At 40.8% G+C, this 12434-nt stretch overlaps 1 protein-coding gene across 12 annotated transcripts in view; it reads left to right on the top strand.

Annotated features, from left to right (window-relative positions):
* Positions 1 to 12434, top strand: part of FGGY (FGGY carbohydrate kinase domain containing) — a 274220-nt gene that overhangs the window by 163872 nt on the left and 97914 nt on the right. For all 12 annotated transcript variants that reach the window (XM_061633210.1, XM_061633206.1, XM_061633207.1 and 9 more), the window contains 2 exons: positions 4124 to 4231; positions 5594 to 5655. In XM_061633210.1, the coding sequence (XP_061489194.1) occupies positions 4124 to 4231; positions 5594 to 5655 (170 nt within the window). The remainder of the gene's footprint in view (positions 1 to 4123; positions 4232 to 5593; positions 5656 to 12434) is intronic.

Consider the following 12434-nt stretch of genomic DNA (forward strand, 5'->3'; position numbering starts at 1 on the left):
AATCCATGGGATATTTCAGTGATTGAAAAGGGTTTACATATAAAAAGCAGACAACCTCAAAGACAAAAATGTCTTTAACTGTTAGGAATCCTCCTGCTGAAACAGTTGATACCAATTTATAATAAAGTCAACCAAGTGTATGTACAAGCAAACCATTCTGAAACATGTACAATGGCTGTATTTCAGCAACTTCTAATGTATGTGTTCCTCCAAGGCAGTAGTGGTAGGCCTTCAACATGTGGGCCAGATTTAGCTCACTTGGCCTTCCCATTTGGGCCATGAGATTATTTCAGTCAACTGATGCCCACCACGCAACACCTGATGTCATACACAATATCAGGTGTGGGACAGGTAAAGATCAGCCAAAAGGTGTATGTGTGTGTGCAAACCCTGACAATTAGCTGATAGTCAGCGATTTGAAAACTGTGCATTTGCCATCACAGTTTGATTTCAAACTGGGGGGGGGGGGATGGATCACCTGACATCATTGTGACAAAACAGGTCACCTAAACTTGGCCTCTGGGAGTGGGGGAGATAACTATCTGGCCGACCAGATCCCACCCTTGTTCCAAGGAAAATCGGGTTTCCCAGTTCCCTTCAAAGAGTAGATGACTGGTACATATGTATACCTCCACATGACTGGAATCTTTCACTTCATAAAAGAGAGTGGATAATGCCAAATGTATATCCCTTGTCCACTTTCTTAAAGCAATGGTTACCATTTATTATTATTTTTAATTATGAGAAGTAACATGGAATTTTGTTTTCTTCTAAGACTCTTATGGGTCTTTCTACCACTGAATAACAGTGATGAAAATCAGCACAAGGAACCAGCCATAGGGCTTCTCAATAATCATGCTCTTTCTTGCAACCTGGTCATGACTAGGACTATGCTAGTATGGGAATAAACTGTCAAAATCCTTCCTGGGAGCGGAGTTTATTATTATTGGAAATAATTTAGTCCCTGTGTAAAGTTCATTGGCCATAGACCTGCCACCACCAGCTCTTCCCTACCACAGCACTGCATTGTGGGGGAAAACAGTAAAATGCCAATTGCTTAGTGCAGATCTGTCAGACTCTTTTATGAGTGAATTTGGATGGGGGAGAGGGGAAGAAAAATAGGAACGTTAAAGGGTTTAGCTTCTGTTTTTATGCCCTCCCCAGTTTTCTTCTTTCTGAATTTGGGATTATAAATTTAAGCCATGTGTAACATAAAGTATGGGGGTCTGTCAAGTGTTGATTATTTAAATCCTGAGACTTTATATAAGTTACTGCTGACCCATCCAAACCAGCATAATAATCCAATAGTGATACAGCGCTGTTTCATAAACATCCTCTGTTTGAGTCTGTAAACATGCTCCCTTGTAAATGGAACTGAAGCAACTCTTAGGCTGTTACTTACTGTTTTTAGCATTTATTTCACTAGCTTGCACAAAGCACTAAGCCCAGATTAGACAGACATTGGTTCTTTATAATGGACAACTAGACTGCAGCTGGCACATGGCTGGGGATGAATATTTATTGAATCATTTTTGATGTTTGTCTTAAAAGGTGGCAGGAAAGAAATCAGGAACCCATAACTCAGACTTCCCTTTACCACCTGTTAAACACATTATCCCTTGTTTTTCAACTGAGGTGGGTATGGTGAATCTTGCTAGCTGTCCCCACCCTACAAAAAGAAACACCCTTTTCTAGAGGTTATCAAATCTCTTTTGGAACAGTTGCTAGACTTGGTTTCTGTGGCTTTTAACTGTATGAGAGATTTAGCATAAATCTGAATTACTCTAATTTTATTTGGATATTTTATTTGTGAATTAAATTGCTAAGCTAGAACCCCCCCCCCCAAAAGTACATTCTAGATATTGGGCAGGTAGAGGCAAGACTGACTGAGTTTTCTAGGCTCAGTAGCAAATTGCTTCTGTGTCTCATTGTAAAATTGTAGCAAGATAAAAACACAACCTGTAAAGATATTTGTGGAACCTTACTGATGGATCATGAAGGAGGGGAGAAAACCCTGAAGGTATAACAAAAATAAATTCTTACTATAGAAAAATTCTATTCGCAAGCATAGAGAGGTGATCAAACAGACTGATTGAGAATAGAATTCAGTCAACATAACATTTGTTTTATTTACAATAGGTTGTAGCTTTAGTCAATGCAGAGTCGACCCATTGAAATGGATAGACCTAAGTTAATCATGTCCATTTCTCTGAATGTAACTTAGTTGGATGCAACCCAACATTTGTGTGTGTGTGTGTGTGCGCGCGCGCGCGCATTTGAAACTGTAGAGATTTATTGGAAAGAGCAAATGGCTCTCAGCTAGATCCCAGAACTCCCTTTTATCACAGTAGAGTTTCTGGGAGGAGGAAAAAAATCCCTGTGAAGAACGTCCACACCCATTGTCTGTGCTCACAGATGTATTGATGTGCAAATCTTAATTGCTCCACACGTTTGTTGATCATTTTTGAAATGCATACAAATGGTATTTGAATTGTAAGATGATATGAACATCTAAGTGTGTAACTAGAGACAAGCTAGAGACGGAAATATCCTGTCCTGGCAAATTCTTGTGGGTATCCTCTAAAATACCAAGCCTGACTGCAGATATTCAAAACCTGATAGTTTCCCAGAAGTACCGGCTAGTCCTTTAATTGGACTTTCCCTTTGCGTGCTGGCAGAGGCACAAGGTAGCTTTGGGAACAGTACAATGATTTATAGAATGTGGTAAATAATGGGGTAGGGCACATAATATGTAGAACTTCCTGAAACTGTTCAGAAAATACATTTTAGATGTCCTTGTATTCATTTTTACAGCCGGTGTTGCCAGTGTTCCTAAGCATAACCGGAAGAGGGATTTCATTTTTTAAAAAATCCAGTTTCAGGAAAGGTGTAGTTATATTTTGAAATAATTGCAGGATCTATTGTTGTTCAGTTTTCAAAAACATATAAATGGAAACTCATTGTTTCAAAGACAGCCCCTGGTGACTGATTAGAATAGTGTCGACTTTAATACTTTTACAAGACAGTGAGCTAACCTGATTTCATGCAGTCACCACCCAATACTTTTCTACTTCCAGGTAAAAGCTGTGAAGGAAGGTCACATGGAGAGCTAAACCTGTTAGGAACCAAAACTTTTAAAGTGCTCACCTGTAGCACATCTTCTCACCTCTTTCTGCACACTTGGGCTGACCAGATTCAAGAGAAGATGATTCCGGGCTCCTCCACGCCCACACTAGCCCTCATGAGAAAAAGATGTTTCTTTTCTCCCACAACTGAGAGAAGTAGGGCTTTGGTTTGTGTGATGTCACACAGCTCAAATAACCAGCATTTGTTTAAAGTGTTCCATTTAACAATAAACAGCATGCAAATTCAGCATGGGTGGAGGGATTCCTGCACTGGAAAGAAGACTGTTAGTTTAAATCTTGTTCAGAAACCTTCATTTCCCAGGATGGCTTTGAGGAGAACATGTGCTAGTGTAGCAGAGGGATAGCATCTTTCCCTCTTTAACCTCATGCCCAGTTTGTTATTCATTTGCTACTGCCACAGAAGTCATCCCGTTAAGTTTATTTCTTCAAATGTTTAGTTCAAATATTTTGCTGTCAAGTTCTCCTGCCTGTATAAGACTCGATCATTCAACTCTGACAACTATCATAATGAGAAGCCTTTTTTATATAGGCAGTAGGGATGTGCTAGAATTCCGCCCAATTCAGATTTGGTACCGAATTTTCCATTAATTTGCTTATTCTCTATTGTTATGGTTCGGATTTTATGTAGTGATTTTCCGTGGTTATTTTCGACAATGGATTTATTTTTAAAAAAAAAAACCCTGCCTCTAAAATATCAACATTAAAAATTATAACTTTATCAATATTTCCTTTCAAAATACCGATATTTCCTTTCAAAAGATCAATATTAAGATCAGTGTATTTTGCGAGAGAGAAAAATGTGGATTAGTAAAAGCAGCGGCTAGCAGACAAGGAACAAACTCAAATCAAAACCAGCCTGTTAGGTTGACAAAATGTTTTTGAACCGGTACCAGCCAATAGATCCCATCCTGATAGGTAGATACTGTTTAATACACACATGAAATTTTAAGTAACTAGATTTTTATTTTCCTCTTCAGATATGCAAGTCCCCTGTATTTGTCCCTGGTGTTTGGGGGCCCTATTACTCAGCAATGGTGCCAGGTTTCTGGCTAAATGAGGGAGGCCAAAGTGCTACAGGAAAACTGGTGAGTTTGAGATTTTCTTCAAAGTAAAGGATCATGGTCTCTCAGTTAATAAGAGCTGCTAATTTCCAAATATGTTGTATGAACTCATATGATGAGTGGAATTTAACACTTGAGATGTATATTTTTAGGACCCACCCTATTGTGATGCAGTAATTTTAAGTTGATTTTTAATTGTTTTTAATAATGTATTTTAAACTGTGGGATTTCAGGGTGAAGGGTGGGATGAGGATGAGGATGAAGATAAATAGCTGCCATGGAACTTCCAGTAATTGTGATAAGGCTATGAGCTAGTTAGACATATGATAAGGCTTCACGTTATTTCAGATATAATCATCTATACATCTAGAACTGATCCATTAATAGCGTTCATAGAAATTAAAGGATATATGTTGGAGCCATGTTGGTTTCTCATAAGCCGTGGGAAGCAGGTATGCCTTATTCATGTTATGGTATAGCCTTGACCTTATTCTCTGAATTCTATTTGGAGGAGAAAGATTGAGGAAAAATAGCCTCCCCTCACAACCTTCTGACACAACAGTTAGACAAATATTTGTATATTTATTAACTTCTTTTTTTACCACTCACCAAAAGGTGGAACATATAAACCTTTTAAATAAAAGTACGAATGTGCTCTTGGGCAGCAGATTCATCCATCTTAACTTAACCTTTTCCTTTGCTCTGTTGGTAATGCATGTGTGTTAGGATCTGTTGCCAGGAGAATGGCTGAGGCTAAAGTGTATGCATTAAGTTGGGTCGCTTTGGGGCTTGGCAAGAAAGGGTAGTGATATGTTAGTTTAATTAGCTGGTGCTTACCTTGTGCTTGGTAGAACTAAGAGGGACAGAATCTCCTGCTCCCCCTTTTTAGAGCCATGTTTTTTGTATCAAGTGGCACACACATTCACGTTTGATAGTAAGGGAGTGTCCTGGAAAGCAGAGCAAAACTAGCCTGTTCTGTTGATGTTCTTAGCTGTAGCATCACATTTCACCACAACCAGCAGTACATGTTGTTGCTTGTGTTTGTGCTGCTGTACCTTGGACTGATGCATAGAATGAAGCAAGCCGAAAGATAATTGCTGTACCTATATGTATATTTTGTTAGCATAAAGTTTTAACTCAGTGCTTCTGTTTATGCACATCTATAGAATGCACAGTTGCACATAAACCATGAAACAAATCTGTGTGATCCACATAAGTACCCTTTAACCTTGTAATCACACACAACTTGGCAATTGGAAATACAGTTTTTCTCTAAGTTCACTGGAAAACAAGATTATACACAGTTGAACTAGATTTAAAAAAAAAGCATGAAACCCATCTTTTATCAAGAATTAATATGAACACTCATCTCTTTCTTTTTTAAAGATAGAGCATGTCATCCGAGGACACGCTGCTTTCCCAGAACTACAGACAAAATCTGCAGCCAGGTCACCATCTTTATTTCTTCATCATTTTACAGTCTGTTTTAGAAGCAGCATTTTGGCTGCCATCCAGAAACCAGTTCAGCTGGAATGTTCCAGCTTAACTAGGACGTGGGTTGGGCTGTTTCTCACCATATTAAATTATTTCCCTTTCCAAGCTTTGATCTTCATTCCCATCCTAGAATACAACCTTTTTTGCTTTGAACATGTCCACCTGAGGACTGATTCACATGGGTATTTCTAAGATGTTATCGCTACCAGAAATTGACTTTTTCTAGCCATTTTGTCCTTGAAAAATACTCTTATGAATGTTTGGACAGTCTGGGTTGCGACCATTTACCTGGAGATGATACTGGAATATTCATTCTATTTTTTGCAAAATTACTTCAAATGTCAACTTGCCACTGCATAAATCACTTCTACAATCGGCCTTGCATCTGAGGTAATAGGAAGCCTTTGCAAATGTAATAATAAAAGTAATGCAAGAATAAATAATTGAAACTTTGGTAGTGGGACATTTATCCTTGGGCTAGAATACTTTTCTCCTAGTGCAAAATAGTGTGGCTGGCAGTTTTGGTTTGCACATGAAAGTCTTCGTTGAGTCAACATCCACAGGATTCTTGATCGGACAGGCTATGCACCAAACCTTGGGCTAGCAACATTTCAGATGTGAAGGTGTTAAATTCTAGGGATGAGGTATAACGTCTGCTACCTTGCTACTTGCATTTTGCTCTAGGCATGAACAGATGTTGAACAAAAAAACCCCCAAAGGCATTATATTCATCCTGTGGGTTTTTTAAGTGTTAGAGAAGAAAGAAAATGCTATCTGCAACAATGATAATTCTGCCAGCCTATTACATTGTGGTTTCCGTGCTGCAAAATATTGTGGTTCTCATCAGTGGCCAGTTAAACATTTTACCATGTGTGTTATAGTTATTGCTTAGATTTATATGCCACTCTTCATCGTTTTCACAACTATTATTACTATTATTATTATTGTTTATTTATTTATTAAATTTATATTCCATCCTTCCTCTCAGTAGGAGCCCACAGGGGCAAACAAAAACACCAAAAACACTCTAAAACATATTAAAAACAAACTTTAAAAAATATATTAAAACAAAACATCTTTAAAAACATATTTTTTAAAAAAGCTTTACAAACATCTTAAAAAGCAATTCTAACACAGCTGCAGACTGGGATAAGGTCTCTGTTTAAAAGGCTTGTTGAAAGAGGAAGGTCTTCAGTAGGCTCCAAGAAGATAACACAGATAGTGCCTGGTAATATTTAAGGGGAAGGAATTCCAAAGAGTAGCTGCCACTACACTAAAGGTCCACTCCCTGTGTTGTGCAGAATAGACCTCCTGATAAGATGGTATCTGCAGAAGGCCCTCACCTCTCCTCACCTCACAGAACGTAGTGATCAACTGGGTATATAAGGGGTAAGACAATCTCCTATACAATCTGGATAGGGCTTTGTACACCAAAACCAGAACCTTGAGCTTGGCCTGGTAGCTAATGGGCAGCCATTGCTATTCTTTCAGCAGCAGGGTGACATGTTGGTGATACCCTGTCCCAGTGAGCAGCCACACCATTGCATTTTACACCAGTTGCAGCTTCCAGACCAATCTCAAGGGCAGCGCCACATAGAGCACATTACAGTAATCTAGCCTGGAGGTTACCAGTGCATGCACAACAGTGGTCAGGCTATCCTAGTCCAGAAATGGCCACAGCTGTCTTACCAGCCAAACCTGGTAAAAGGCACTCCTAGCCACTGAGGTCACCTGGGCCTCTAGCAACAAAGATGAATCCAGGAGCACCCCCAGACTATTAAACTGCTCTTTCAAAGGGAGTATGACTCCATCTAAAGCAGGCAACTGACCAATCATCCAAACTCAAGAACTACCAACCCACAACATCTCCATCTTGCTAGGAGTCAGACTGAGTTTATTGGCACTCATCCAGCCCACCACCAAATCCAGGCACCGCAGGGCTTGCATGGCCTCTCCCAATTCAGATGTTACAGAAAAATAGAGCTGGGTATCATCAGTGTACTGCTGACATTTCGCCTGAAATCTCCTGATGACTGCTCCCAAGGGCTTCATATAGATGTTAAACACCATTGGAGGCAAGATTGTACCCTGCAGCACCCCACAGCACAGCTTCCAGGGAACTGAAAGACAGTCACCCAATGCTGTTTTCTGAAAACAACCCTGGAGATAGGATCGGAACCACTGTAAAACAGTGCCTCCGATACCCATCTCACCAAGTAAGCCCAGAGGGATACCATAGTCAATGGTATCAAAAGCCGCTGAGAGATCAAGTAAGAATAATAGGGTCTCATTCCCCTTGTCCTTCTCCCGATAAAGGTCATCCATCAGGGTGACCAAGGCTGATTCAATCCTATAACCAGGCCTCAACCCAGATTGGAATGGGTCAAGATAATAGGTTTCATTCAAGAGTACTTGCAACTGCTGCACCACAACCCTCTCAATCACTTTCCCTTAAAAGGGGGTATTTGTGACCGGTCGGTAGTTGTCACAAACCAATGGGTCCAGGGTGGGCTTTTTCAGGAGCAGTCGGATCACCACCTCTTTCAGGGCGGCTGGAACCACTCCCTCCTGCAATGACGTGTTGACCACACCCTGGATCCACTCGGTCATACCCCTCGGCAAACTTTAATAAGCCAAGAAGGAAAAGGGTCAAGAGGACATGTTGCTGGCTTTATCGTCACAAGCATCTTGTCCACATCATCACACCACAGCAACTGAAACTTCTCCCAGGAAGTTGCAGCAGACGTTGCACTGGACACCTCATTGGGGACCACAGTAGATGTGGATGGGGCATCAAGATTGCTATGAAGGTAAGCAACTTTACCCTCGAAGTACCTTGAAAACAATTCACAGTGGGCCTCCGAAGGGTCTCAGACTCCATTTCCTGGAACTGATGTCAACAGACCCCTGACAATATGGAAGAGCTCCACTGGACGGCTACTTGAGGATGCAATGGAGGCAGAGAAGTGTGCCTTCTTTGCCATAAGTCTAAACTTCACCAGGAAGTGGTCTGACTATGACATTGGGGTAACATCCACCCCCTTATCTCCAGAACACCCCTTCCTTCATCTGGAGCAAAAACCAAGTCAAGGGTGTGCCCTGTCCTACGTGTCAGACCAGTGACAAGACAGCCATTATGTCATTATGGAGGCCATGAAGTCCTAAGCCAGAGCACTACAGGCAGTCTCAGCATGGACACTGAAATCACCCAAGACTATTGTTCTGGGCTTCTCTAGTTCCAAATCTCAGAACAGGTAACAACAATTTTAAAGCTATAACAAAATTAAAACAGTTTTTCAGTAAAACATTATATAAAACAGCAGCCAACAACAGTTATCAATGATCCCAACAAAATGCAACAGCAAAACCAAAGTGCCTTTTGTAATGGCATTACAACAGCAAGTACATCCAACAGAATGTCTCCCACCAGCCCCCACTAAAAGCCTGATAGACTAAAATTATTTTTAAACTGGTATTGAAAGATGGCCAAAGACAATGCGAATCACAGTTTGAAAGGGAGAGGGTTCCATAACTGAGGGCCTTACCTGTTACAGGTCACAACACAACTTGCTTCACATCTCGATAAGAATCAATGAGAGCAGACTCTTCTGTAAATCTTAACACCCGGGCAGATTGCTAGTGAAAGATGTGCTCTTTCAGGTATTTGGGAGTCATTCAGGGTGTTAAACGCTAAGGTAGACACTTTAAATTGGGCCCAGTAACACATACGTGGCAAGTACAATGACTTCCAAATTGCTGTAATATGACTCCACCTCATTACCCCACTCAGGGTTCTGGTGAAAGCATTTTGCACCAGCTGCAGTTTCCAGACCATTTTCACAGGCAATCCAAGATAGCTGGCAAACTATCTGGAGGTTTGGTTTGGGTCTCCAGGGACATTATTATATCTAGGAGCACCTACATATCTGGCCCTTCAAGGGGAATGCACCACATGCAAAACAACAGTTTCTCCAATTTCTTAACAAAAGAACCGCCCACGCATATCTCTTGATCTTTTTAAGATTCAGTTTCAGCCAAGTTGGCCTCATGCATGTCACTGCCTCCAGACATTGATCCATATGGAGGGTCTCACCTGATTGGGATGACAAAGCGAAACAGAACTGGATGTCATCTGCATACTGATGGCACTGTTCTCGAAATCCCCTAATTACCTCTACCAGCATCTTCATATAGATGTTAAAGGGCAAGGAGGACAAGATGCAGCTTTGAGAGACCCCACAGAACAATTGATGTGGGACCAAGGAGAAGTCTCCCAATGCTGTTTTCTGGAAACTGACGTAAAGATAGGAGTGGAACCACCATCTCACTATGCCAACTCCCAATCTGTTGAACCACGCCAGAAGGATATTATAGTCATTTGTATTAAAAGCCGCACAGAGGTCAAGGAGAATCAACAGGGTTACACATCTCCTACCCTTCTCCTGTCAATCAGGGCGACCAAGGCAGTTCTAGTGCCAAAACCAGGCCTGAAGCCAGACGGAAATGGGTCCAGGTAATCGACTTCCTAATGCAATTGAAGTTAGGTGGCCACCACCATCTTGAGCTGCTTGCCCCAAAAGGGGATATTTGTGACCAGGCTATAACTGTCACATCTCTAGACCTAAAGAGGGGGCCCTTGCAGCTGTGTTGCACCACCATATCCTTTAAGGCCAGTGATACTTTCCGCTCCCACAAGGAAGTATTCACAGCCTCATAGATCCACCAGTCAGTCACCCAACCTTTCAAGCCAAGATGGCCAAGGGTCAAGGACACTCATGGTCGGCGGAACTCTTTCAAGCATCTTGCTCACATGATCAGGATGCAGAAACTGAAACTTATTGCAAACAACTTGATCAGGTGGACCCTTGGATACTTCCTCAGATCTGTATAAACAGCAGCATCAAGTTCAAGATGAGTATGGATGCAGTGGGCTTCTGAGGGGTTCTAGTTCTAATTTAATTTTGGATCTCATCTCAGAAGTCTGTTTTTCAACACAGAATAGTTCTGCTAGACAGATGCTTGAGGATGACTTACTGGCAGAGAAGGAAGCTTTCTTCACCACTATACTGTAGGCACAATCATGTGTTCTCACTCATGCTTGGCCACCCATGTTTCATTCTGAGATTTGCATCAGTTGCAGTCCAGCCATCATCCAGACTATTTTACTGCCCAAAGGCCCCCCTGTAAACGGCTGCACCATGCTAGTGAGGGTCCTTGAGAGAGATCATGCTGACATATATAGACACACATACACACACACTCTGGGGATGGAAAGAAGGGTCAATTTCTGTTCTCTCAGAGTTTCATTTTTCCAATCTTAAATTCAGTTCTCTACATTTCTCCAGTAATGTACATTTAAAAAAAACCCTCATGAAAATTCTCCAGTATTTTAGTGTGAATTTCTCCTAATAAACACATTTTGTAGGCAGTTTTGACTAATGTACACATTTTTTCAAGGCATTTCTCATCATATAACGCATTTTTCATATCATTTTCATTCATATATTCAATTTTACGCACACTTGCCCCTTACATATGCATTTTTGTAAATATTGTTTGGTTGATAAATTGCATTACAAAATTCAATTAAGTGTGAGCTCTGAAGAATGGTTGTGTTTCGGTTCTCACATTGTTTCAGAAAGTGCAAATTTGATAGATTCAGCTTGAAATGCGAACTGAATTAAATTTCTCTGCCATCCCTAATACACACACACACACACACACTATCACCACCACCACCAACAACATAAAGAAAAATATTATGGTGAAAACAGGAGAACATCAACCATAAACTTACATTCAGAGGCGTTTTCCATTTCAACATTCCATAGTGGCACCAGGGCCTCAACAGGAGAACCAGGCGTGCTGGTCAGAATATCCCCCAGACCATTCAGGGATCATCAGATGGTGTCAGATGGTTTAACTGGTCCTCCACCCTTGCATGGAGGGAACTTCGAAAGTCAAACCAAACCTCATCTTGATCAGTCTGTCCATGGTAAAGGGATTAATGCTACTCCCCCTCCTTTGACCACCTACCATCTGCTCAAGATCAAGGGTGTGACCTGCAATGAGGGCAAGAAGCCTCTGGGAAATGTAGGTTTGGGAACTGACTGGGTGGAAAGAAGTGAAGCAGTGGAATTCTTAAAATCTGTTCTAGAAGTAAATGCGGGGATTGTGATTCCTTCCTTGTGTTTTGAAGCAGCCATAACAACCTTTCAAGGCTCGTATTTCCAAGATGGGAGATATGAATCTCAGTGAAATCTTTATTTCTTAGCATAGCAAAAATAAGACAAAGAAACTCCTGTTCTGCCAGCAAGTGCCTTTGAGATGCTGCACTTTGCAAAACTGGACAGAAGTGTGTTGGTAAATAGATTTATAGTACTCTATATCATAGGAGCGTACCCAGTTGTACTTCTATAATGCTTTCAAGATGACAATTCTTTAATGAAATGCATTTATAGCAACAAACATAGCAAATATGTCACATGAAATTGCCATCCTTTCTCTATATACTTTGTATATAGTTGTATATAGATGTTGCTTTGAACATCAAGTAGCCATGTTGAATGGAGAGAAGCTAGGGGGAACCTGTGTACGTAGTTAAATTTGAAAATTCCATTTAGATCATGTTATACCCACTTATTAAAGCACTTGTGGCAGAAAATGACCAGTTTTTCAGGATTAATTCTGACATCTTTGTTAGGAATGCACAGAGGATATTTTACTGAGTTAT

Source organism: Rhineura floridana, chromosome 6 (assembly GCF_030035675.1).
Source record: "Rhineura floridana isolate rRhiFlo1 chromosome 6, rRhiFlo1.hap2, whole genome shotgun sequence".
In the NCBI taxonomy this organism is placed as follows: domain Eukaryota; kingdom Metazoa; phylum Chordata; class Lepidosauria; order Squamata; family Rhineuridae; genus Rhineura; species Rhineura floridana.